At 39.7% G+C, this 27,062-nt stretch overlaps 1 protein-coding gene across 1 annotated transcript; it reads right to left on the bottom strand.

The window, feature by feature from the left end:
- Window positions 1–16,105: 16,105 nt before the first annotated feature.
- LOC138093052 (putative olfactory receptor 5AK3) lies at window positions 16,106–17,035 on the bottom strand. The gene has a single exon (XM_068989139.1). The coding sequence runs from the start codon at window positions 17,033–17,035 to the stop codon at window positions 16,106–16,108; it is 930 nt and encodes a 309-aa protein (XP_068845240.1).
- Between the last annotated feature and the right edge of the window lie 10,027 nt (window positions 17,036–27,062).

The raw sequence follows: 27,062 nt of genomic DNA, 5'->3' as shown, positions 1-27,062 counted from the left end.
GGCTGGCAAAATTAAGAATCAGCTGAAAAGGTGTGAAAAAAGACCAGAGAAAGTTAAGAGGACTGTGATCATTTACCTAATTGTGAAGCTTGAAATGCTACAGTATTTAATTTCACAGTTAAGTAAGAGAATAATTTTCATGACATAATTGACTTAGATTTTAAAGGCTGGACATAGACCTTGTCATCCATAGTTTGGGGAAGTGGTCATGGACCATTGTCTACATTCTCAGAATTCAGAGTAATTGGTATTTCATCAACATATCAATTCAGGAACAAGTGAGATATGCTTAAATATGCTTTTACTTAATCATGCTTTTGTATGCATTCCATATTTTAATTAGAAATCCACATTTGCTTAAGTAATGATGACTATATTTGAATTCTTGACATATCTGATCTTGCTCCCCTTTATCTCCATATTCTCATTTTACCCCTTATCTCACCCTTAGTAACTGTTCTCTGGCATGATGGACTCATGGACCTGTAGAGGCCCATAACCCTTTATGGAAGTGTTTATCAAGTATATATGGGTATATATCAAGTATATATGGGTAAAGAATAATTTTCTTTGTAAAATTTCCAACCTGTTGTGGCTTAATATTTTTGTAAATGGCAATAAAAAATTCTTAGCATTGTTAAAATTCTGTAATAGTTTTATATGATCCATCTCACTTTTTGTCATTGCTCCATCATAGAGTGGAAACAGAGAGTCCAAGGACTGCTGCTGGTCCATGGACCACACATTGAGTAGCACTGGTCTATGATGTCCATCCATCCTGATTTACCTACATGCTTTCCTAGTGATGAAGAGCAGATTGCCTCCAGCTCGTCTCTACTACAAATAACTCAGTATGATAAATTTTCTAGGGTGCTATGCTGCTGCTGCTGCTAAGTCACTTCAGTCGTGTCCGACTCTGTGCAACCCCATAGATAGTAGCCCACCAAGCTCCGCTGTCCCTGGGATTCTCCAGGCAAGAACACTGGAATAGGTTGCCATTTCCTTCTCTAATGCATGAAAGTGGAAAGTGAAAGTGAAGTCGCTCAGTCTCCTCCGTCCATGGGATTTTCCAGGCAAGAGTACTGGAGTGGGGTGCCATTGCCTTCACCGAGGGTGCTATAGTAGGGGCAAAAATTTTGAGTCTGAGGGTATGCACACATTTAACTTGACCAATTATTCCAGATCATTTTCCATGATGGATGCCCAGCATACACTCCTAACTGTGCACGGAGGTTCCTATGTCCTCACACCCTAGTGAACATTGGTATTTTCCTAATACTTTTTGGTCAGGAAAATATATATAAACTGATATCTAATTTTAATTTTTTTCCTTAACCTAAAATGACTTTGCTCACTGTCTAATATTTTTAGAATTTTGGGTTTCTGTTTTTCTGTAAATTGCCTATTAATGCTTTTTCCAAATGTTTCTATGATTCAATTTATGAAGGCTCTTTTTAATGTAGATTTGAATATTTTGATGTTGACTTGACAAAGATTTTTTTCACATTCTATCTATTATCTTGGTCTTTGGTATTTTTCACAGATCAGAAGTCCTTAAATTTAAAACAATAATCCATCATTTTTGTCCTTATAGTTTTTCCTTCCTTCTGAAAAAAAATTGACAATGTCTATTCCTGCCTCTAGCTCATACACCCAGGAGAGTCAGATGTAATAATAAAATTTATTTTCCTCTTTATACTGGGTGGCTGGTACATAATATTTGAGCCATAATATTTCATAGGATACATGTAATTAGAAAATAGTTATTTTGTATTTACTCAATTTTTTTTAATAGAAAAAGCAGGCTAAGTGGGCAGAGAGTGATAGTAACTGATGTGTGTGGGTTTGTGTGTTTGCATGTGAAATATTCAAACATTATTTGTCTTTTTTTGGGAAACAAATTCTTTAATGGTTTCCAGTGTTTTTTCTTCAAATGAATTTGAAGGATTTAAAAATTATAATATTAAAAAACAATCAATTTGTTAGCTTCTAAGTCATTAAAGATATTTTTGATGGTAAACAACGATCAGATTTTTTTAAAGTTTTTTTTTTTTAATTGAGGTATAGTTGATTATTATATAAGCTTCTGGTATGCAACATGGTGATTCACAATTTTGAAGGCTATTTTCCATTCATAGTTATTACAGAATATTGGCTAAATTCCCTGTGCTATACAATATATCCGTAGCTTATTTTATACATGGTAGTTTGTACCTCTTAATACCTTACCCCTATATTGCCCCTCCTCCCCAAATATTCAAATATTCTGAAACAATTAACTGGTTTTATTTGTTATTTTAAAATTCACTCTCACAGGGACTTCCCTGGTGGTCCAGTGGTTAAAAATTTGCCTTGCAATGCAGGGGGATGCCATTTTGATCTCTTATCGGGGAACTAAGATCCCAGATGCCACGGAGCAACTAAGCCCAAGCACCACAGCTACCGAGCCCTGTGCCGCAACCGAGAGTCCACGCACTGCAGCGGAAGAGCCCGCGTGCCCGCGCTGCCAAAGAAGCAAATACATACAAAAAGAACAGACTTTCCTCACACAGACATTTGGCCTAATTATGCTACGGGAAAATTCTACAAATATTTAGGACAAAACTGATTCTATATTATATAAACTTTTCTTGAAAATCACAATAAAGAACATTCTCTAACTCACGCCAAAATAACCTTGAAGCCAAAGTAAATAAAATATGACAAAAACATTGGAATGAATCTCATTTGCAAATATAGGCACAAACAGCTTTAAAAAATACACATTCACTAATCAAACTCATTTATACATTAAACAAACAATTACTAGGGTCTCAAAGGGGCTCTGCTGCTGCTGCTGCTAAGTCCCGTCAGTCGTGTCGAACTCTGTGTGACCCCAGGCAGCCCACCAGGCTCCCCCGTCCCTGGGATTCTCCAGGCAAGAACACTGGAGTGGGTTGCCATTTCCTTCTCCAATGCATGAAAGTGAAAAGTGAAAGGGAAGTTGCTCAGTCGTGTCCGACCCTTAGCAACCCCATGGACTGCAGCCCACCAGGCTCCTCCGTCCATGGGAGTTTCCAGGCAAGAGGACTGGAGTGGGTGCCATCGCCTGCTCCACAAAGAGGCTCTAGTAAGTAGTTATTCTCTTCCTTTCCCAGTATTTAGACAAACAGAGACATAAAAGATGGTGAGTAGGTAGAAACCATATCACTTTTAGATACCCGGGGAAAGACTTTTAAATTTATTAGTGAAATATTTGTTGCTAAAAGACACTGTAAGTAGACAGGCTTGTCCACTCAGTCTTGGTGGTGGTGACTGGGGCATGCCTCTTGCACATCCTGGGGAAGCATCTCTGAGGCACAGGGGCACTGGGCTTCAGCAGGCCGGCTGCTCCTGAGGATAAGTGCAGAGCAGAGCATGCCAGCTTGTCTTCAGGTTTACTAGTCAGACACATCACTCCATCTTTCTAGGAACCGTGTGAATACAATGGTGTTGGAATGGCCACGATCAGCTCCCTTTGCAGGAGAGAAACATCAGAAGCATGGAAAAAATATTTTCCGTCAACAATCAAGATGAAGTTGTATCAACATGATATTCCCCTTCAAATTATTTTCAATGAAGTGCTTGAGAGAATTTTATGCCCACCTTCACAAACATAAAATTTATCTAGAAAAGAGCTAAAAAATAGCTAAGATGATTTCAGTAGACAAAAAGAAAAACTTGTTCTATCAGATGTCAGAACTGATTATAAAGCAATAATAATAAAGATGGTGCGGTTTGGGGTGTGAAGGTAGGTAGACAGGCCAATGGAACCAAAGAGAGAAAATCCATGAACAGACGTTCAAGTCTCTAGAAGCTCCATGTATGAAAACAGTAGTAGGTCCATCAGTGAAAAACGGTCTGCTAAATTGTGGTCTATACATGCTTATACATATGAAAAAATTATATTGCTTTTCTACTGTACATTTTATCCAAATGGATTAAAAACTTAAACTACAAAGCTGTGAGAATATAACATAGCAGAATGTCTATGACTTAACTACGCAGTAGAAATTTAAATAAGACATAGGGTCACAAAATGTAAAACATGGAAAGTTCAACTATATCAAATATAAAGATAGCAACATTATTAATAAAGGAAAGACCAGATACTGACTGAAAATTACTCAGGTAAATTGGTTTGAAGCACATATAAATGTTAAAGAATTCATATCCAGTGTATTTAAGTAATTTCTATAAATTGCTCCAAGGGAAAAAAATCACAAAACTTATAATCAGGATAATTATAGAAGGAAAACTTAAATGGCCAATAGAAATATGGATATATGCACAACTGAATAGTAATCAGATAACTGTATATTAATACTGCATGGAAATGTAATTCTATACTCCTCAGTCTAAAATGCACATTTAGGTGAGAATGTGGTGGGAATGTAAATTAGCACAGTCATATTGGAGACAAATTTGGGTATATTAGTAAAATTAAATATATGTCTCTGTATGGTCCAGAATTTCCAATACAGGTACATATGCTAGGTAAATATTTGACCACATAAGCAAGGATACACAGATACACTTAACCATACATATGCGTGTAAGGATATGCATGAATATGTGCATATGTAGGTGTATACACAGATTCTTCGTAGCAGTATTCTTGAACATGGAAAAGTATTATTTATTAAATGAATCAGTGAGAATAGACTGTGTGTGCTTAGGTTGCTCAGTTGTGTCTGACCCTCTGCGATGCCATGGAGTGTAGCCCCACCGGTCTCCTCTGTCCGTGGAATTTTCCAGGCAAGAATTCTAAAATGGGTTGCCATTTCCTACTCCTGGGAATCTTCCCAACTCAGGAATTGAATCCACGTCTCTTGGGTCTCCAACATTGGCAGGAAGATTTTTTAGCACTAGCACTACCTGGGAATTACATGCAAATTCACTAAATTGGAGCAATACTGTCCATGTGGATAAATATCTCAAAGATCATGCTAACTAATTAAAAAAAAGCAAGTTTCAGAAGTTAGAAGGAGGCTACATGAGTAGTTCTTATATTATTTAAAATATATTTTTATGCCTTAAATATTGTGCAATGACAGAAGTGCCTCGGAAGAAACCCCACATCTGCAGTCAGTAATGCCAGGCAGAGCTGTGGCTCCACAGATGCGATGCTCACTTTGGGAGAAGAAGGGGCCTTTAGTGGTGGGGGCTGCAGGAAATGAAACCTGTGAACAGACTGGGACAACGCTGTCCTGAAGGAGCAAGAAATAGCTCTCTCCTTTCAAATTTCAGCGTGGAGGGAAGACTTAGCATGATAAGTGTCAGCTACCTCCTCAGGAAACTTTGCTGTGAAACAGACTAAATGCAACCCTTTCAAGGAGGCATCCATCCTGTGGGTGACTGCACTCGTCAGAGGAAGCTAGCCTAGGTCATGAGTCCACTTGCTGGGGGCCAGCGTGAGGAACTCTGCCCATGGCAAAGGTCATGAGGAAGGAGGCTTGGCATACGCAAAGGCGTGATCAAGCCTCAGGAAACCCCCTGTTCCCGAGCATCTAACCCAAAACCAGAGTCTGTTTTATGCTCTCACCTACACCTCTGACTTTACGGGGGCTCTCCCCCATAACCGTTTCTCTCGGAGAAGGAGTAAACGTGCAGCTCCAAGGCAATAAAACTTCCTGGGCGTGACAAGAGTGTTCCAGTTTACGGACTCCTCTGAAGGTTATCTAGCCCACCTGTATAGGTTCATCCGGCCACATGTGATTGTTTACAGCCTCCCAACCTGAGAGGCACGAGATGTTTTACGCTTACTAAAGGCAAACTCTTTTGGGGAGTTAGAAATTATTAGTATAGTGGGTTGGTTAGGAATTATATTGGCGAAGGGTTTTTCATTTGTTGTGTCAACAATTGCTGCTAATTCCCTGCTCTGGGTGGGACAAGGATGTCTCAGGTCAAACCTCTCTGCTGACAGACTAGCTTGTGTGACAGGATTATCCATACTCCTGCCACATGATTGTTTACTACCTCTTAACCATAAACAGCACAGAGTTTTGGAGTATTTTGAGAGTCTTAATTAGCATAGGGCTTTTTCTTCTTGTTGAGTCAATGATTGCTGCCAGGCCTCTATATCCTTAGGCACCTGGGAATATATTAATCAATGTATTTGGAATATAGCAAAGGAAATACAGTAGTTTCTGATGTTAGCAATACTAGGCTTTTTGAGTTAATGGATTTTCTCTTTTGTAATAGATCGCTGTACTTTGTTATAAATCACTGTGTCCTTGCCATGTAAAAATGTAACTTTATCATATCTTAAGACTAAATAGATCTTAAGGGGAGTATTGGTGAAAGGATTTTCAGTTGTTGGGCTGATGTTTGCTGCTAAATCTCCATGTTCCCTACCCTTAAAATGAATATAACTAGCATATAGGAAGAAATAAGTGTTAACCTTTAAGCATATAGGAAGAAATAAGTATTAACCTTCAAGCATATAGGAGAAATAAGTATTAACCTTTAAGACTAATCATGTTAACCTTTCATTAAATAAATTCCTTTCTTGATTGTAACTCACTACACCCTCACCCTATAGGAATGCAACTTTATTTGGAGGGTGGTGCCTGGTTTGAGAAAAAACACACTTGGAAAAAATAAGTTTTTTGGTTATCAGAAAGAAAGGATCATAAAATGTCAGCAGGTCTCACTCATGGCCAGAAGATGATGTAATATCCCTAAGACCTTTTTTTATACATTTATGTGAAGCACCTGATTTTGATAAAGGTCAGGACTGCTGACCCCCGCGTGACTCTGTATTCATCCCTATGTGTAACAAAAGGTATATAAGCAAACCCAAAAATAAAGAAATCGGATCAGTTTCTGGAAAGACTGATTCCCCCATGTCACTTCTTTCTTGCTCCTGTTTTTCTGGCTGAATTCCCATCTGGAGCATGGATGCTATTCCACGTAATTCAAGTTATTCAGCCTCTTTTTCTCCACTAATCTTCCTACTACACTATCCATTTCTAATCTCTGTATATCTGTGATTAAATATGTATTTTTCCAAAGACGCCGACTCCGTCCCCACCTTTGAATCACCCTGGATCCACGGGGGCTGGACCCCGGCATCCACTGAAACCAGAACCTTGATGAGATAATGACATTTACCATATTAACTTAATCTATTTGAATTCAAGTAGAATGTATGATATGAGAGGGGGTATTTTTTAAGAGTTATGAAACTCCAGTACAAGGCGTAAAACATGTATGCACATACTTAAACCCAGCACCCGAGTATTTTGAATGTGCTTAACCTATACTGAACCCTGAGGCTTTTGAAGCTTCATTTCCATTCCTCGCTGTGCAGTAGAAAGGAGACAGACTGGCCCAGAGTTGAATTCCGGCTGCACATATAGAGACAGTACGTGCAGTTCCCTCGTCCTCAGTTCCACTGCCTATAAAACAGAGCACGGGACGACCTACAAGGCAGTAATGTCCACTGTGACACCACACGCATTAGCACAAGTTTGGAAATGGGATTTAATAAATCAAAGTAGATACATATTATGAGCCTAAACGTAGTCTAAGAACTATGAGTTGAATATATACTCTCATGGAAAGGTGCTCATGTCGCATTAGCAAATGAGCAAAGGATGTTTCAGAATAGTATGTAGAGCTGGGCCCTTCCAAAAGAAAATTTTCTTTCACGCTCACTTTCATTTTCCTTATTTATCCATGGAAAAGTTCAGGAAGAATTCACACAAGACTTCTAATGGTATCTTTGGGCATGGGAGTGGGGAGAGAGAATCCTTTAAATTTATAAACTTTGTCACCTTTTCTTTTTAAAATAGCTTTAATTGCTTTTGAGATTAATAAAAAAAGTAAGAGAAAGAAGCTAATTCTGCTTTGTAATGGTGACTTAGAATGAGATGATTTATATAAAGTTCCAAGCACAGGACCAGGCTTTGAATGGGCACTCAAAACTGGTCATAATATCACAAGCAAATAATATGCTAAAGCCATTTGCGACTCATTCATTCACTCGGTTAATCTCTCAATCATTTGTTGACTCATATCCTTCTTGGGCAAACTCAGCCTATTTCACTCCATTTTTCATTACGCCAGCAGGGATGAAGCCTTTATTCCTGGTCTTGGGGTGAAACTTACTAGAACATTGGCTCTGACCCTTTGGTCCACCATTTCTAGCACACACTGGGATAACACACGGCTGATTTTGAAAAATGGGCTGAGCTCTGTTTTACTTACACGGAAACTGCATCCAGATTCTCTTTCTGCAGCTGGTAAAGGCTGATTGGCCACCAAGGCCTCTGTGTGCCTCCTTTTAACTGGGGAGTTTAGAGTTGGAGCCTAAGGGATCAGTACTTGCTCCCTTGAGAACCTGAGCTTCCAGAAGCTGTAATGGAATTGGAATAAACAATGTTAGTAGCTATTTTCAGCGGAAGAACATTTAAGCTTTCTCTAGAGAAGATACATTTAATCATGTTACTGTCATGAGGGATCCTGTGTGTGTGTGTATGTATGTGTGTGTTGCCTTATTATTGAATTAATTTTTTATGAGTCAGGTTGAGCAATTTTTACTATATCTAAAAATTTGTGTTCAAGTCTATGAACTGACCTTTCATTCATTCTTTTTTATTGATTGCTGCAATATGAGTGCTTTGATTAATAGTAGCTCTAGAATAAATTTAAGAATACTTTTGAGCAGAGCCATCTTTTATTGGTTTCTGAGATTAAGTGAAATGCTCTCAGTGTTTTCTGATAAATATGGTCAAATCTTTTGGTTGAAGTATTGTACCTTTTATTTAATCACTGGGATTAAAAATAAATGTTTAATTTTAACAAATGTTTTCTTTATCTTTTGACATGATTTCATGATTTACTCTGAAAATTAATGCATTTTTATACTAATAGATTTTATAATATCAAAGTATTCTCTTCTTCTATAATACAACTAACCTGGTTGCAGTATGTTATTTCCTACTTCGCTACTGAGGTTTTTTTCTTTGTGTACTTGCATTTTTATTGGGCTTCCCAGGCGGCACTCTTGCCTGGAAAATCCCATGGACGGAGGAGCCTGGTAGGCTGCAGTCCACGGGGTCGCTGAGGGTCGGACACGACTGAGAAACTTCACTTTCACTTTTCACTTTCATGCAGTGGAGAAGGAAATGGCAACCCACTACAGTGTTCTTGCCTGGAGAATTCCAGGGACGGGGGAGCCTGGTGGGCTGCCGTCTATGGGGTCGCACAGAGTCGGACACGACTGAAGTGACTTAGCAGTAGCAGCAGGTGGCACTAGTGGTAAAGAACCCGCCTGCCAAAGCAGGAGACACAAGAGGTGTGGGTTCGATCCCTGGGTTGGGAAGATCCGGTGGAGGAGGGCATGGCAACCCACTCCAGTCTTCTTGCCTGGAGAACCCCGTGGACAGCGCAGCCTGGCGGCTGGCGGGGCGCCTACACAGCGTTACACAGAGTCGGACACGACTGAAGCTGTGTGGCGCATCTGCGCGTTTCTCTTATGCACTTTTACATTGATGTTTGAGAGTAGCACTGGCCTATCATTTCTGAGCTGTTTTTGCTAGCTTAGTCATAGAATTTATTCTGAAACATCCCTTCTTTCCCTATGTTCTCCAAGAGTTCAACCATCATTATCTATTTTTTAATAATTGTGAATAACAGGTTTTTTTGGGGAAGAAGATTGTACTTTTATTATTTTATTTCTTCTGTTAATTATTCTTTAATCTCCTTTGTGGTAACTTTTTTTTTACAATCAGTCTTCCCTTAGAAGAACCATTCATTCTATCAGATTCTCTAACACATTTGTATACTGCTGGGTTATGTATTCTCTTAGCGAAAATTTTTTTCTTTGTTTTCCAGCATTATTTTTCTTGATAAATTAGCAAACGATTTATCCATTTTATTGTTACCTTTAGCTTTAGAGAATGTTTCTGAATTTATTACTGCTGTCATTTAAGAGATTTTAAATATTAATCCAAAAATATTTATTACTCTTTCTTTATATTATTTTCTCATGTCTAAAATGTATGGTTAATTAATTCATTCAGTTTAGTTCAGTTCAGTCGCTCAGTCGTGTCCGACTCTTTGCGACCCGATGGACTGCAGCACGCCAGGCCTCCCTGTCCATCACCAACTCCTGGAGTTCACGCAGACTCACGTCCATCCAGTCGGTGATGCCATCCAGCCATCCCATCCTCGGTCGTCCTCCTCCTGCCCTCAATCTTCCCCAGCATCGGGGTCTTTTGAAATGAGCCAGTTGTTCACTTTAGGTGGCCAAAATATTGGAGTTTCAGCTTCAATATCAGTCCTTCCAATGAGTATTCAGGACTGATTTCCTTTAGGATGGACTGGTTGGATCTCCTTGCAGTCCAAGGGACTCTCAAGAGTCTTCTTCAACACCACAGTTCAAAAGCATCAATTCTTCAGTCCTCAGCTTTATTTATGGTCCAACTCTCACATCCATACATGACTACTGGGAAAACCATAGCTTTGACTAGACGGACCTTTGTTGGCAAAGGAGTGTCTCTGCTTTTTAATATGCTATCTAGTTTGGTCATAGCTTTTCTTCCAAGGAGCAAGTGCCTTTTAATTTCATGGCTGCAGTCACCATCTGCAGTGATTTTTGGAGCCCAAGAAAATAAAGTCTGTCACTGTTTTCATTGTTTCCCCATCTATTTGCCATGAAGTGATAGGAGTGGATGCCATGATCTTAGTTTTCTGAATGTTTAGTTTTAAACAAGCTTTTTCACTTTCTTCTTTCACTTTCATCAAAAGCCTCTTTAGTTCTTTGTTTTCTTCCATAAGGGTGGTGTCCTTTGCATATCTGAGTTTATTGATATTTCTCTTGGCAATCTTGATTCCAGCTTGTGCTTCATCCAGCCCAGCGTTTCTCATGGTGTACTCTGCATATAAGTTAAATAAGCAGGGTAACAATATACAGCCTTAACGGACTCCTTTTCTAATTTGGAACCAGTCTGCTGTTCCACATCTGGTTCTAACTTAATTTATTATTATTTCTTATTTATTAACACTGGTATTTATAGAGCTATGCAAATTTGAAAACTCCTTGTTGTTTATAGACATTTTTGCAACAATTTGTGAAATATTATTTTATGAATATCTGGAAACGTTTTCATATCTTCAACCTAAGATTTGTTTAAATGAGACTTTTCTGTGTTTAGTGGTATAATTTTAGGTGTTTTTACTTTAAAGTTTTATTATTAAATTGTAGATCTAGTTCTTTGAATCAGAAGATATTTTATATAATCTTTCCAATTTTTATAATTTCTTGTATTTCTGTAATTTTCATGGGCACATAAATAAGAAAAAAGATAGGAGGAAGGAAGAAAAGAAAGAAAGAAGAATATATTTGAATCAGTTCTAATGAGGTGGATGAAACTGGAGCCTATTATACAGAGTGAAGTAAACCAAAAAGAAAAACACCAATACAGTATACTAACGCATATATATGGAATTTAGAAAGATGGTAATGATAACCCTGTTTGTGAGACAGCAAAAGAGACACAGATGTATAGAACAGTCTTTTGGACTCTGTGGGAGAGGGACAGGGTGGGATGATTTGGGAGAATGGTATTGAAACATGTATATCATATATGAAACGAATCGCCAGTCCAGGTTTGAAGCATGATACAGGATCCTTGGGGCTGATGCACTGGGATGACCCAGAGAGATGGTATGGGGAATGAGGTGGGAGGGGGGTTCAGGATGGGGAACACGTGTACACCCATGGTGGATTCACGTTGATGTATGGCAAAACCAATACAATATTGTAAAATAATTAGCCTCCAATTAAAATAAATAAATTTAAAAAAATAAAAATAAAAAAAGAAAGAAGAAAAAAAACAGAAAGATGTTTTCTTGCTTTTGAGTTACTGTTAACTCCACTGACAAAAATCAGTTCTCATAGGAAATCAGACTGTGTTGTGTCTAATGCGGTGTTAATGGTCTCAAAAAGACAGCAGGAAAAAGTGTTTCTAATCGGACCTCTGAAGTCCACAAGGCAACTGTGACTGAGTCTTTTACGTGACTGCGATCTTTTCTCACCAATGACATAGTTTTCCTATTGTATTTCTCCCCTCTCTTGAGCAATGTTTTCTGAGATATACAGTTGCTGATCTAGCTCTGCTTTCTGAGAGTACCTAAACCTAAAGAGTACCTGCTCCCATCTCATCCATACGTGGATGCATTCAGCAAAGCCCATACTCTAGAAAAAGCACTTCCCCTCCCTTCTATAAAAAGCTTCCCTCATAGCTCAGTTGGCAAAGAATCTGCCTGCCATGCTGCAGACATGGGTTTGAGTCCTGGGATGGGAATATTTCCTGGAGAAGCAAGTGGCACCCCACTCCGGTATTCTCCCCTGGGAAATCCCACGGACAGAGTGGGAAAGACTAGAGATCTCTTCAAGAAAATTAGAGATACCAAGGGAACATTTCATGCAAAGATGGGCTCGATAAAGGACAGAAATAGTATGGACCTAACAGAAGCAGAAGATACTAAGAAGAGGTGGCAAGAATACATGGAAGAACTGTACAAAAAAGGTCTTCACAATCGAGGTAATCACGATGGTGTGATCACTAATCTAGAGCCAGACATCCTGGAATGTGAAGTCAAGTGGGCCTTAGAAAGCATCACTGAGAACAAAGCTAGTGGAAGTGATGGAATTCCAGTGGAGCTATTTCATTTCCTGAAAGATGATTTGTGACAGTGCTGCACTCAATATGCCAGCAAGTTTGGAAAACTCAGCAGTGGCCATAGGACTGGAAAAGGTCCGTTTTCATTCCAATTCCCAAGAAAGGCAATGACAAAGAATGCTCAAACTACTGCACAATTGCACTCATCTCACATGCTAGTAAAGTAATGCTCAAAATTCTCCAAGCCAGGCTTAAGCAATACATGAACCGTGAACTCACTGATGTTCAAGCTGGTTTTAGAAAAGGCAGAGGAACCAGAGATCAAATTGCCAACATCCACTGGATCATGGAAAAAGCAAGAGAGTTCCAGAAAAACATCTATTTCTGCTTGATTGATTATGCCAAAACCTTTGACTGTGTGGATCACAATAAACTGTGGAAAATTCTGAAAGAGATGGGAATACCAGACCACCTGTACTGCCTCTTGAGAAATCTGTATGCAGGTCAGGAAGCAACAGTTAGAACTGGACATGGAACAACAGACTGGTTCCAAATAGGAAAAGGAGTACCTCAAAGCTGTATATTGTCACCCTGCTTATTTAACTTCTATGCAGAGTACATCATGAGAAACGCTGGACTGGAAGAAACACAAAGTGGAATCCAGATTGCTGGGAGAAATATCAGTCACCTCAGATATGCAGATGACACCACCCTTATGGCAGAAAGTGAAGAGGAGCTAAAAAGCCTCTTGATGAAAGTGAAAGTGGAGAGTGAAAAAGTTGGCTTAAAGCTCAACATTCAGAAAACGAAGATCATGGCATCTGATCCCATCACTTCATGGGAAATAGATGGGGAAACAGTAGAAACAGTGTCAGACTTTATATTTTTGGGCTCCAAAATCACTGCAGATGGTGACTGCAGCCATGAAATTAAAAGACGCTTACTCCTTGGAAGAAAACTTATGACCAACCTAGATAGTATATTCAAAAGCAGAGACATTAACTTTGCCGACTAAGGTCCGTCTAGTCAAAGCTATGGTTTTTCCTGTGGTCCTGTATGGATGTGAGAGTTGGACTGTGAAGAAGGCTGAGCGCCGAAGAATTGATGCTTTTGAACTGTGGTGTTGGAGAAGACTCTTGAGAGTCCCTTGGACTGCAAGGAGATCCAACCAGTCCATTCTGAAGGAGATCAGCCCTGGGATTTCTTTGGAAGGAATGATGCTAAAGCTGAAACTCCAGTACTTTGGCCACCTCATGTGAAGAGTTGACTCATTGGAAAAGACTCTGATGCTGGGAGGGATTGGGGTCAGGAGGAGAAGGGGACGACAGAGGATGAGGTGGCTGGATGGCATCACGGACTCGATGGACGTGAGTCTGCATGAACTCCAGGAGCTGGTGATGGACAGGGAAGCCTGGCGTGCTGCGATTCATGGGGTTGCAAAGAGTTGGACATGACTGAGCGACTGAACTGAACTGAACAGTCCTTGGGGTCACCAGAGTCGGACACGACCTAGTGACTAAACCACTGTCTCCCTTCTTACTGAGTTGCCCACAGCTTCTGTGTAGTGTGCGCTGCAGAAGTAAAATTTTGACTCCTAAACTTTTTGTGTTCTTTTTCTGGGCTTTAATAATATAGAGTTTCTGAATATAAATTTTTTCTCATTATGTCAAATAGCTCTTCTGTAACTTTATTTAAAATTTTTTCTTAACTTTGTATGTCATGGAAAAAATACATTTACTATGATTATGTGTTTTTTGTCCATGTATTTCCTTTTTTCTACTTTACAAATGTCAAAGTAATATTGTTTAATACAGAGATTTTTCCATGAACTTTTCTGCATAGTCCAATTCCTCTATGCAAGGCATTTTCAGTCATTGCATTTAAGAATGTTTCTATAGGAAGACGTATCAGGATAATAAAGCCTGAAGGTTGTCTGTCTCCAGACAGTTTAGGGTAGTAAAGGTGAAGACCCCTCCCTCCTCTCAGGATATGATTTGCTAATCAAATCAGGACATGATTTGATTTTCAAGTCCAGATTGAATTTAGGGTTTCTCTATGCAGAGGGTATTATGGGCAGGTCACCAGGAATTCCAAGAGAAAAATCAGAGTTTCCTGCTTCTGGGATTCGTCTTCTATAATGCACCCTGCTGCATGAGCTGGTGCTCTCTGAATTTTCTTGGTGTTGTTTGGGTTGTGATTTGCTCCCAGTAGGTGCTTCCTGCCTCAGTCCATAATTTGGAATATCTGGGAATGCTGGGAAAGGCAGTGAACTCCCATCCTGTCTGTCAATCCTCTAGTTCACAGCTTCCTGTGGTTTAACTGATTAATGACATTGAGAGATGAAATAGAACATGGGATCTCAGGCTTTCAGTTAACATGCTTGTCCACAGGACGGGGGTGTGATTGATTCTGCTTGTGGATAGAACATATGTGTTTAAGCCCAGGTATGACTTCTTGTGTTAAACCTGGTTTCTTTCGCCTCTCTCCACTCTTAGAGATAGTGGGAAATAAGGCTTCATTTCTGGATAAATGAGTTTGATCTGTGGCACCAAATTCTGCACTGGATTTGTACCCTTGCAAGAGGGTACACTGGGGATTCAATTATATTTAAAACAAAAATTTTGTAAGAATAAATGGCTATGATCCATATTTGCTGGATTCCTATGTTACTTTCCTAGTTGGTTAGAGACCATGTGTAGAAAGGAGGGATACTGACCCATAATGTCTGAATATGTATGAGGATTCCTTCAATTGTCCTTTTCTCCCCCTCTTTCTTTTCAGCACATTTTCTCCAAAGAGATGGAGAGCATCTTTAAATGATTCATTGCAATACTAAACCAGCTTAGTTACAGAAAATAGCACGAGTAACAATACCTCTTAAGAGAAACCAGAAAAAATTTTTGAATTGGTATCTTTATACTACTGTTGTTGCAGGTACTTTACAACATTGACTAACACATTTCTTTATTGCTCTTTTCTATTTTAACAGCAAGATATTTGAAAAAAGGCTCCTCAGAATGTACAAAAGCAATATCAAAGATCTCTTTAGACGCCTTCTCTCTAAGTTTGCTTTAGTCGCTGAGTTGCAGCCCTATAGACTGTAGCCCACCAGGCTCCTCTGTCCATGGGATTTCCTAGGCAAGAATACTGGAGTGGGTTGTCATTTCCTTCTCCAAGGGATTTTCCCAACTAGGGTGAGAACCCACATCTCAGGCAGATTCTTTACAATTGATCCACCAGGGAAAGTCTTTATGTGAATTAGAAGGTTATTTGATCATTTAAGATCGGAAGGTTGATCATTTTTCAAAAGCTATTGATACAATTAAGGAAATATATTTTATATAATTTTTTGTTTGTATCTCACAAATATCTTCTACATCTTCTGCTGTTGAGAAATAAGAGAGAACTGTCAGTTGCTCATTGAGCAATGTTGAGTTAGACATTGATGTTGTCTAGAAACACTTCTTTCCAACTCCTTTCAGGGCTTCTCTCACATCTTGGTTTCGCAGACTATAAATGAGGGGATTTAACATGGGGATTATAATGCCATAAAACACAGAAGCCATTTTTTCTTGCTCTTGAGATTCTATGGTGCGATTGTGCAGATACATGTAAGAGAGCGTCCCATAGAAAATGGTGACAGCTGTCAGGTGGGAAGCACACGTGGAGAAGGCTTTCTTCCGCCCTGCAGCAGAAGAGATCTTCAGGATGGCAGCCAGGATAAATATGTAGGAAAAGATGACTACGGACACAGTGAATGTCAAGTTAAACCCCACAAAGACTGTTAGGAACATGATGTTCAAGTAAATACTAGAGCATGAGAGGGCCAGAATTGGGGGTGCATCACAGAAAAAATGATTAATTTTATTGGATTTGCAAAAGTTCAATGAGAAAGTAAAACTTGTGTTTACAGAAGCATTTAGGAAACCCTTGAAGTATGAACCAGTTAAGAGTTGACTGCAGACTCTCTGGGACATAACAGTTCCATAGCGAAGTGGGTTACAGATGGCCACATAGCGGTCCACTGCCATAGCAGCCAGGATGTAGCAATCACTTGTTGCAAAAGCCCCATAGACTAGCAATTGCACCATACATCCTATGAGTGAGATGGATTGCTCTGTTTCTACAAGGTTTTGCAGCATTTTTGGAGTGATAGCAGAGGTGTAGCAGAGATCAACAAAAGCCAAGTTTTGGAGGAAAAAGTACATGGGGGTGTGAAGGGAAGAGTCAGTCTTGATGAGCAGGATCATGCCAATGTTACCTACCAGGGCGACCACATAGATCACTAGAAATACAATGAAGAGGACGTGCCAAGACTTGTGTTGACCAGCGAATCCCAGGAGAATGAATTCAGTCACCCTAGTGCCATTGTTTTGTTCCATCACTAACAAAATCAAATATTAGCTGAAAAGGTGCAAAGAGAAGATCAGAGAAAGCTAAGAGGATTGTGATACTTTAATGCTGTATTTAATTTCAGAGCTTCCCTGGTTGCTCAGATGGTAAAGAATCCACCTGCCAATGCAGGAAACCCTGGTTCAGTTCCCTGGAGAGGGGAATGGCTACCCACTCCAGGATTCTTGCCGGGAGAATCCCATGAACAGAGGAGCCTGGTGGGCTAGAGTCCATGGAGTTGCTAAGTGTTGGACATGACTGAATGACTAAGCACACACATATTTAATTTCATAGTGAGGGGGGTCAGAGAATATTTTCCATGATTTAATTGAATTAGATTTTAAAGGCTGAAAGTTGACACCTAACTTAGACATTGCCATTGATAGTTTGCGGAAATTGCCAAGGACCAGTAGCTGTGTTTTCAATATGCAAACGGATAGTACTTCATACATACATCAATTCGGGAACACATAAGAACATCATTTTATTTAATTAAGCTTTCTTTTATATTTCCTATATTTTAATTAGAAATACCAATTTGCCTAAATACTAATCATTATATTTGAATTTGACATACCCATGGGGTTCTTTATTATCTTGTTTCCACTTACCTCCATATCTTCATTTTTTTCTTTTTCTTCCTTGTAGATCTTCTCTGTCATGATGGCTTCATGGAATTGTAGAGCCCTTTGTAGAATGGTTTATCAAGGTATTTACAGTAAAGCATAATCATCTTTATAAAATTTCCAATCTGTTGTGGCCCCGTGTTTGTAAAAGTCAATAAATAGGTCTCAGCATTGTTAAAATTCTGTAATAGTTCTAAGTGCTCCCTCCACTTTCAGTCATTGTCTCACACAGTAGAAGCCGAGAGTCCAAGGACGGGTGCTGGTCCATGGACCACACAGCGGGTAGCACTGCTCCACGGTGTCCATCCATCCTAGCTTACCATGTGTTTCCCTGGTGATGGAGGGCAGACTGCCCACAACTTGCCTCCACTGTAGTTAACTCAGTGAGAAAGTTTTCCAGGGTGTACTCCTAGGGACAGAATTTTTGTGTCTGAAGGCATGCACACATTTCATCTTCCAAGTTTTTCCAGATCATTTTACATGATGGATGCACCAGTGTACCATCTTGCTAATTGCACATGTGGGTTCCCACATCCTCACTTCTGAGTGAGCATTGATATTTTCCTAACTTTTTTTGTGGAAAATAAGTGTAAAGTGATGTCTTATCTTTCCCTTTTCCCCTTTAGTTACAAGCAGATTTGATCATTATCTAATAGTCTTAGAATTTGGGGATTTTATTATTTCATAAATTATTTGTTAATTGTTTTTAGTGAATGTTTCTATTGAATTGATTTCACATGTTCTTTGTTTATCCAAGATGTAAATCTCCTCTCGGTTGACTTGGTAAATATTTTCTCACATTCTGTCATCTTTGATGTCCTTCAAAGACCAGAAAACCTTACATTTAAAATAACTATCATTTTTTTTTTTGCCTTATGGTTTGTTCTTTTAAAAAATAATTGAAGGAAGTTCTTTCTTTCCTAATTCATATCTCCAGTGGAGTAAAAAGCACTTATCATATTTTTCCATTTGAACTTGATTGCTGGCATATGGTGATTGTGGCATCATGACATTTTATATCAGACAAAAAATTTTAAATGCTATTTGTGCTTTCCAATATATTTAAAAAAAATAAAGCCGGCTACCAGGATAGGAAGCAACTCTAGTCACTGTGTGTGCACGTTTGTATGTGTCTTTGTGGGGATGAGGTGTAGAAAATATTTAATTACTTTAATTATATGTGATTTGACTTGACATTTAAATACCTACACACAAACACCAGGTCCAGTTATGTTACAGGAGTTCTACCAAACTTTATAAAACTAATAATTCTAATATATACAATTTTTTCCTGTGAGTCTCAAAAAAAAAAATCTGCTAGTCATTTCATAAGGCTAATATAACCTTGACATGCATTTAAGTAACTTTTGAGGAAAAAAATTAGAAGCAATTTCATTTACGAGTGTAGACACAAACAGCTTTAATAATATACCTTCAATAACCAAATCCACCCATACACTGAACGGACAATTGCTAAGGTCTAAAGGAGGTTCCTGATCATTGAGGAAGGCTTTCTTATCTCTCCTTGCTCTTCTTTGGAAACCTGCATTCAGATGGGTATATCTTTCCTTTTCTCCTTTGCTTTTCGCTTCCCTTCTTTTCACAGCTATTTGTAAGGCCTCCTCAGACAGCCATTTTGCTTTTTTGCATTTCTTTCTTTCTCCCTGTTTCTTGTACAATGTCACGAACCTCCATCCAAAGTTCATCAGGTACTCTATCAGATCCAGTCCCTTAAATCTATTTCTCACTTCCACTGTATAATCGTTAGGGATTTGATTTAGGTAATACTTGAATGGTCTAGTGGTTTTCCCTACTTTCTTCAACTTAAGTCTGAATTTGGCAATAAGGAGTTCATGATCTGAGTCACAGTCAGCTCCTGGTCTTGCTTTTGCTGACTGTATAGAGCTTCTCCATCTTTGGCTGCAAAGAATATAATCAATCTGATTTCAGGGTTGACCATCTGGTGATGTCCATGTGTAGAGTCTTCTCTTGTGTTGTTGGAAGAGGGTGTTTACTATGACCAGTGCATTCTCTTGGAAAAACTCTTATTAGCCTTTGCCCTGCTTCATTCCATACTCCAAGGCCAAACTGGCCTGTTACTCCAGGTGTTTCTTCCTACTTTTGCATTCCAGTCCCTTATAATGAAAAGGACATCTTTTATGGGTGTTAATTCCAGAAGGCCTTGTAGGTCTTCATAGAACCGTTCAACTTCAGTTTCTTCAGTGTTACTGGTCAGGGTATAGTCTTGGATTACTGTGATATGGAATGGTTTGCCTTGGAAATGAACAGAGATCATTCTGTTGTTTTTGAAATTGCACCCAGTACTGCATTTTGGACTCTCTTGTTGATCATGATGGCTACTCCATTTCTTCTAAGGGATTCCTGCCCACAGTAGAAGATATAATGGTCATCTGAGTTAAATTCACCCATTCTAGTCCATTTTAGTTCGCTGATTCCTAGAATATCGACATTCACTCTTGTCATCTGTTTGACCACTTCCAATTTGCCTTGATTCATGGACCTAACATTCCAGGTTCCTATGCAATATTGCTCTTTACAGCATCAGACCTTGCTTCCATCACCAGTCCCATCCACAACTGGGTGTTGTTTTTGCTTTGGCTCCATCTCTTCATTCTTTCTGGAGTTGTTTCTCCACTGATCTCCAGTAGCATATTGGGCACCTACTGACCCAGGGAGTTCATCTTTCAGTGCCCTATCTTTTTGCCTTTTCATACTGTTCATGGGATTCTCAAAGTAGGAATACTGAAGCAGTTTGCCATTCCTTTCTCTAGTGGACCACATTTTGCCAGACTTCTCCACTATGACCCGTCCATTTTGGGTGACCCTACAGGGCATGGCTCATAGTTTCATTGAGTTAGACAAGGCTGTGGTCCATGTGATTAGATTGGTTAGTTTTCTATGGTTGTGGCTTTCAGTCTGTCTGCCCTCTTATGAAGAAGGATAAAAAGCTTATGAAAGCTTCCTGATGGGATAGACTGACTGAGGGGGATACTGGGATTTTTTCTGATGTGTGGGGCCGTGCTCAGTAAATCTTTAATCCATTTCACGCAAAGATGGGCTCAATAAAGGACAGAAATGGTATGAACCTAACAGAAGCAGAAGATATTAAAAAGAGGTGGCAAGAATACACAGAAAAACTGTACAAAAAAGATCTTCATGACCCAGATAATCATGATGGTGTGCTCACTCACCTAGAGCCCAGACATCCTGGAATGTGAAGTCAAGTGGGCCTTAGGAAGCATCACTATGAACAAAGCTAGTGGAGGTGATGGAATTCCATTTAAGCTGTTTCAAATCCTGAAAGATGATGCTGTGAAAGTGCTGCACTCAATATGCCAGCAATTGGGAAAACTCAGCAGTGGCCACAGGACTGGAAAAGGTCAGTTTTCATTCCAATTCCAAAGAGAGGAAATGCCAAAGAATGCTCAAACTACTGCACAATTGCACTCATCTCACATGCTAGTAAAGTAATGCTCAAAATTCTCCAAGCCAGGCTTCAGCAATACGTGAACTGTGAACTTCCTGATGTTCAAGCTGGATTTAGAAAAGGCAGAGGAACCAGAGATCAGATTGCCAACATCGCTGGATCATTAAAAAAGCAAGAGAGTTCAAGAAAAATATCTATTTTTGCTTTATTGACTATGCCAAAGTCTTTGACTCTGTGGATCACAATAAACTGTGGAAAATTCTGAAAGAGATGGGAATACCAGACCACCTGACCTGCCTCTTGAGAACTCTGTATGCAGGTCAGGAAGCAACAGTTAGAACTGGACATGGAACAACAGACTGGTTCCAAGTAGGAAAAGGAGTGTGTCAAGGCTGTATATTGTCACCCTGCTTATTTAACTTATATACAAAGTACATCATGAAAAATGTTGGGCTGGAGAAAGCACAAGGTGGAATCAAGATTGCTGGGAGAAATATCAATAACCTCAGACACGCAGATGACACCACCCTTATGGCAGAAAGTGAGAAGAACTAAACAGCCTCTTGATGAAAGTCAAAGAGGAGCGTGAAAAATTTGGCTTAAAGCTCAACATTCAGAAAACAAAGATCATGGCATCCGGTCCCATCACTTCATGGCAAATAGATGGAGAGAGTGGAAACAGTGGCAGACTTTATTTTCTGGGCTCCCAAATCACTGGAGATGGTTACTGCAGCCATGAAATTAAAAGATGCTTGCTCCTTGGAAGGAAAGTTATGACCAACATAGATAGCATGTTAAAAAGCAGAGACATTACTTTGCCAACAAAGGTCCATCTAGTCAAGGGTATGGTTTTTCTAGTGGTCATGTATGGATGTGAGAGTTGGACTGTGAAGAAGGTGAACACCAAAGAAGTGATGCTTTTGAACTATGGTGTTGGAGAAGACTCTTGAGGGTCCCTTGGACTGCAAGGAGATCCAGCCAGTGCATCCTAAAGGAGATCAGTCCTGGGTGTTCATCGGAAAGACCGATGCTGAAGCTGAAACTTCAATACTTTGGCCATGTGATGCCAAGAACTGACTCATTGGAAAAGATCCTGATGCTGGGAAAGATTGAGGGCAGGAGGAGAAGGGGATAACAGAGGATGAGGTGGTTGGATGGCATCACTGACTTGATGGACTTGAGTTTGGGTAATCCTGGGAGTTGGTGATAGACAGGAAGGCCTGGGATGCCGCAGTCCATGGCATCGCAAAGAGTTGGACACAACTGTGCGACTGAACCGAACTAAACTGAAGTGAAAGGAGGTTCCAGAGAACAGCTATTTTCTTCTTTTCCCAAGATTTGAACAAGTTGAGAAATAAAAATTAGTGTACAAATGAAGACCATTATATCACCTACTGACATGTGGGGGGAAACTTTCAAGTCTCTTAGTCAAGTTACTTGCTCCTAGTGAACACCACAAGTTACCAGGCTTGTCTGCTCATCTTGGTGGTGGTGACTGGTCTTGCCCCTTGCAAGTTCTGGGGGAGCAATTCTGAAATGCTGGGGGGCATTGGCCTCAGCAGGCTGGCTGCTTCTGAGGTTGAGGGCAGAGCCGAGCATACCAGGTTGTTCTCAGATTTACCAATCATATACGTCACTCCATCTTTCTAGGAAGTGAGTGAATAAAATGATATCTGAATGGCGGTGATTACACCATTTGAACTCCCATTGTAGGAGAGAAATATCAGAAGCAGGGAAAAACATTTTCTATCAGCAATCAAATCCAAGTTGTATCAACATGAAATTTCCTTCGTATTTATTTCAGTGAAGTACTTGAGAGGATATTATGCCCACTTTCACAAACTCTTAAAATTTATATGAAAGAGAAAAGAACTTAAAAATAGCTAAGAGACTTTTAAAGGAAAAAAAGTGGGGAGTTGTCCTAGCAAATATCAGAAATTTCTATAAAATAATAATAATAAATACAGGTGGTACTAGTGGTACAAAGAGAACAATGGAATTGTGAAAAAGAGATCATAAACAGACCTACAAGTCTCTGAAAGCTCAATGTATGAAAACAGTAGCATGTCCATCAATGAAAAATGGTCCAATAAACTGTGGTGTGTTAGTGCTTGTACTTTGGAGGAGGAAATGGCAACCGACTCCAGTAGTCTTGCCTGGGAAATTCCATGGACAGAGGAGCCTGGTGGGGTACAATCCCTGGGGTTAAAAAGAATTGGACGACTTATCAACTGAGCATGTAAATGCATATACATATGAAAAAATTATGTTGTGTTTCTACTTTTAATTTTACCAATTCCAAATGGCATTGAATTAAAGGTGTAAGGGTATATCTTTTTACCCTTATATTATAGTTATAACCGTGTAAGGGTAAATCACATTTGAATATCTATGACTCAGCTATGCAGTAAAAGTTTTAAATAAGACATAAGTGCACAAAACACAAAACATTAAAAAGCTTCGCTGGTGGCTCAGATGGTAAAGAAATTAAACATATCAACATTATAAAAAAGAAAAGACCAGATACTGACTGGAAATTTGTTCAGTTAAATTTGTTTGCCACACATATAAATAGAAAAACAATTAGTATCCAGTATTCTTAAATAATTTCCATAAATTGTGCTGAGGAAAAAATTCTCCAAAGATATAATCAGGATATTTACAGATGGAAAAACTTAGGCAATTGATATAAGGACATAAAAGGATATAACTCCTAGTAGTACAATATATTAATACTGCATTGAAATATAAATTTAGACTAAAATGCAAATTAGAGGTGAGAATGAGGACTCACATTCCAGGTGGGAATATAAATTAGAATAGTCATATTGGAGACAAGTTTGGAAATATTAATAAAATTAAATGTATGCCTTCCTTAGGTTCAAAATTTATATTATAGATACATACCTGGATAAATTATTGGCCATATAAACAAGAATATACATACATGCACATGTGAGTCTATGCATGAATATGGGTACATATAAATGTAATTAATACACATGGGAAGGTCCATAGCAGCATCTTTGAGCATTGGAAAAAGTAAACTATTAAGTAAATCATCAAGAATTCAGTCTATTGGTGCTATAACATCTATGTAGATAAATTTCTGAAATGGAAAGTTGCATAATAAAAAGCAAGCTACAAAAGTTTAGGTGGTGGATGGATGAATGGCTGTTTCATTTTGTTAAATGTATTGTTATGTTCCTTGAATTTTGTGCAATGACAGAATTTCCTCACAAAAAACCCCCACATCCCCGTACATCAGTAGAGGGCTCCTTGCTCTGGAGTTAGTAAAACCAGGCAGAGCTGTGGCTCCACAGATACGATGCTCAGTTTGGGATACGAAGGGGCCTTTAGTGGTGGGCTTCCCTGGTGGCTCAGATGGTAAAGAATCTGCCTGCAATGTGGGAGACCTGGGTTCAACCCCTGGGTAGGGAAGACCGCCTGGAGGAGGGCATGGCAACCCACTCCAGTATTCTTGCCTGGAGAATCACCCTGGACAGAGGAGCCTGGTGGGCTACGGTCCTTGGGGCCGCAGAGAGTTGGACACGACTGAGTGACTAACAGTTTAGTGGTGGGGAGTGTGGCAAACCACACCTGTGGTTGATGTGGACAATTTGTTTTTTTCAAATATCTTGAGAAATGAGCAGAATGGGATAACTCTGTAGTGAAGGAACAAAAAACAATAAGTATAAGTTATGTCCTCAGGAAAATTTACTGTAAAATGGATTAAATGCAACACTTTCAGGGAGGCTTCCATCCAGTGGGTGACAGCACTTACCAGAGGCAGCTAACACTCATCACAAGTAGACCTAACTAGAGTCTTGATGAGATAATGACATTTGCTTTGTTAACGTAATCATTTTGAATTCAAATAAAATTCATGACATGAGGATGTTTTTAAGAGCTGTGGAATGTTAATATAAGGGTTACAACACACAGGCATACTTACGACACACACACGCACAGACACACATGAGCGCTCATGCCAAGTACCTGAGTGTTTTGAACACGCTTAACCTATGTTGAAACTTGGTGCTTCTGAAGCTTCATTCACATTCAGTGCTGTGCTCTGGGAAGGAAATAGGCCGATCCGGGTTTGAGTTCTGGGTGTACTGCTTCATACGGACAAAGCAGGCAGCTCCCCTTGGCCTCAGTTCCACGCTCTAGAAAACGGGGGGCACAGGATGACCTACAAGGTGATAAGGCTCACTGCCTCACAGTTTGGAAACAGAGTAAAATGAACGAGTAATTCGTATGATGAGCCAGGACATCGTCCGGAAAGTGTGAGACTTGGGAAGGTGCCTATGTCACACTGCCCACTGGACAGAGCGAGCTGCAGAATCGTGTGTAGAGCTGCTGCTGCTGCTAAGTCGCTTCAGTCGTGTCCGACTCTGTGTGACCCCAGAGATGGCAGCCCACCAGGCTCCCCCGTCCCTGGGTTTCTCCAGGCAAGAACACTGGAGTGGGTTGCCATTGCCTTCTCCAGTGCATGAAAGTGAAAAGGGAAAGTGAAGTCGCTAAGTCGTGTCCGACTCTTCGAGACCCCATGGACTGCAGCCTACCAGGCTCCCCTGTCCATGGGATCTTCCACGCAAGAGTACTGGAGTGGGATGCCATTGCCTTCTCCATAGAGCTGGACCTTTGTAAAAATAAAATTTTCTTTCACTCTTTTCTTTTTCTTATTTTCTTTGTTAATCCATGAGCAAGCACAGGAAGAGTTCATACCAAACTCCTGACGATCATCGTTAAATGTGAGAGTAGAGAGAGAACGTCTTTAAACTTGTGAACTTCATCACCTTTTCATTTTGTTTATTTATTTTTTAAATTTAAGTTTATTTATTTTAATTGGAGGCTAATTACTTTACAATATTGTATTGGTTTTGCCATACATCAACATGAATCCGCCATGGGTGTACATGTGTTCCACATCCTGAACCCCCCTCCCACTTCCCTCCCCGCACCACGCCACCTTTTCATTTTAAAATGTGCTGTGCTTAGTCGCTCAGTCGTGTCTGATTCTGCGACCCCATGGTCTGTAGCCCACCTGGCTCCTCTGTCCATGAGGATTCTCCAGGCGGGAATACTGGAGTGGGTTGCCATGCCCTTCTCCAGGGGATCTTCTCAACCCAGGGATCGAACCCAGGTCTCCCGCATTGCAGGCAGATTCTTTACCATCTATTGTTTTAGAATAGATTTATTTATTTTGAAAAAGAAGAGTATGAGAAAGAAGCCTGCTTTGTGATGATGTGACTTTAAAGTATAAAGTGACTGATGTAAAGTTCCCAGAACAGGGCCGGGCTTTGAATGGGCACTGAAAACTGGTCAGAATAACACATGCAAATAATACACTAAGTGCATATTGTAATGTGCGTTCATTCATTCGTTTAACTTTTCAGTCATTGGTTTATTCATATCCTCAGGCAACACTCAACCAAGTTCAGCCCCCTCACTCCATTTCCACCATGTCACCAGGAGTGAAGCCTTTATTCCTGGTTTCAGGGTCAAACTTACCAGGACTTTGGCTCTGACCCTTTGCTCCACAATTTCCAGCACACACTGGGATGACACATGGCTGATTTTCAAAAATGGGCTGAGTTCTGTTTTACTTACAGTTTCATCCAGATTCTCGTTCTGCAACTGGTACAGGCTGATTGCCCACCAAGGCCTCTGTGTGCCTCCTGCTAAATGGGGAGTTTAAAGCGGGCGCCTAAGAGATTAGTACTTGCTCCCTTGAGAATCTGAGCCTTCAGGGGCTGTAATGGATTCAGAATAAACAGTGTTCAGCTGAAGAACATTTATGCTTTCTCTGGAGAAGATACATTTAATCATGTTACTGTCACTGTGGACTTTTTTGTGTGTGATGTCTTGTTATAGAACAACTCCTTAAAATTCTTTCTCATTATAAATCAGGTTAAACAATTTTCACTATGTCTGAAA

This window comes from Capricornis sumatraensis, chromosome 16 (genome assembly GCF_032405125.1).
Source record: "Capricornis sumatraensis isolate serow.1 chromosome 16, serow.2, whole genome shotgun sequence".
NCBI lineage: Eukaryota > Metazoa > Chordata > Mammalia > Artiodactyla > Bovidae > Capricornis > Capricornis sumatraensis.
This window is presented reverse-complemented; position numbering and strand designations above follow the sequence as displayed.

Excerpts from the sequence above, each read along its gene's own strand:
- LOC138093052 (XM_068989139.1), bottom strand. The coding sequence starts at position 17,035 with ATGGAACAAAACAATGGCACTAGGGTGACTGAATTCATTCTCCTGGGA.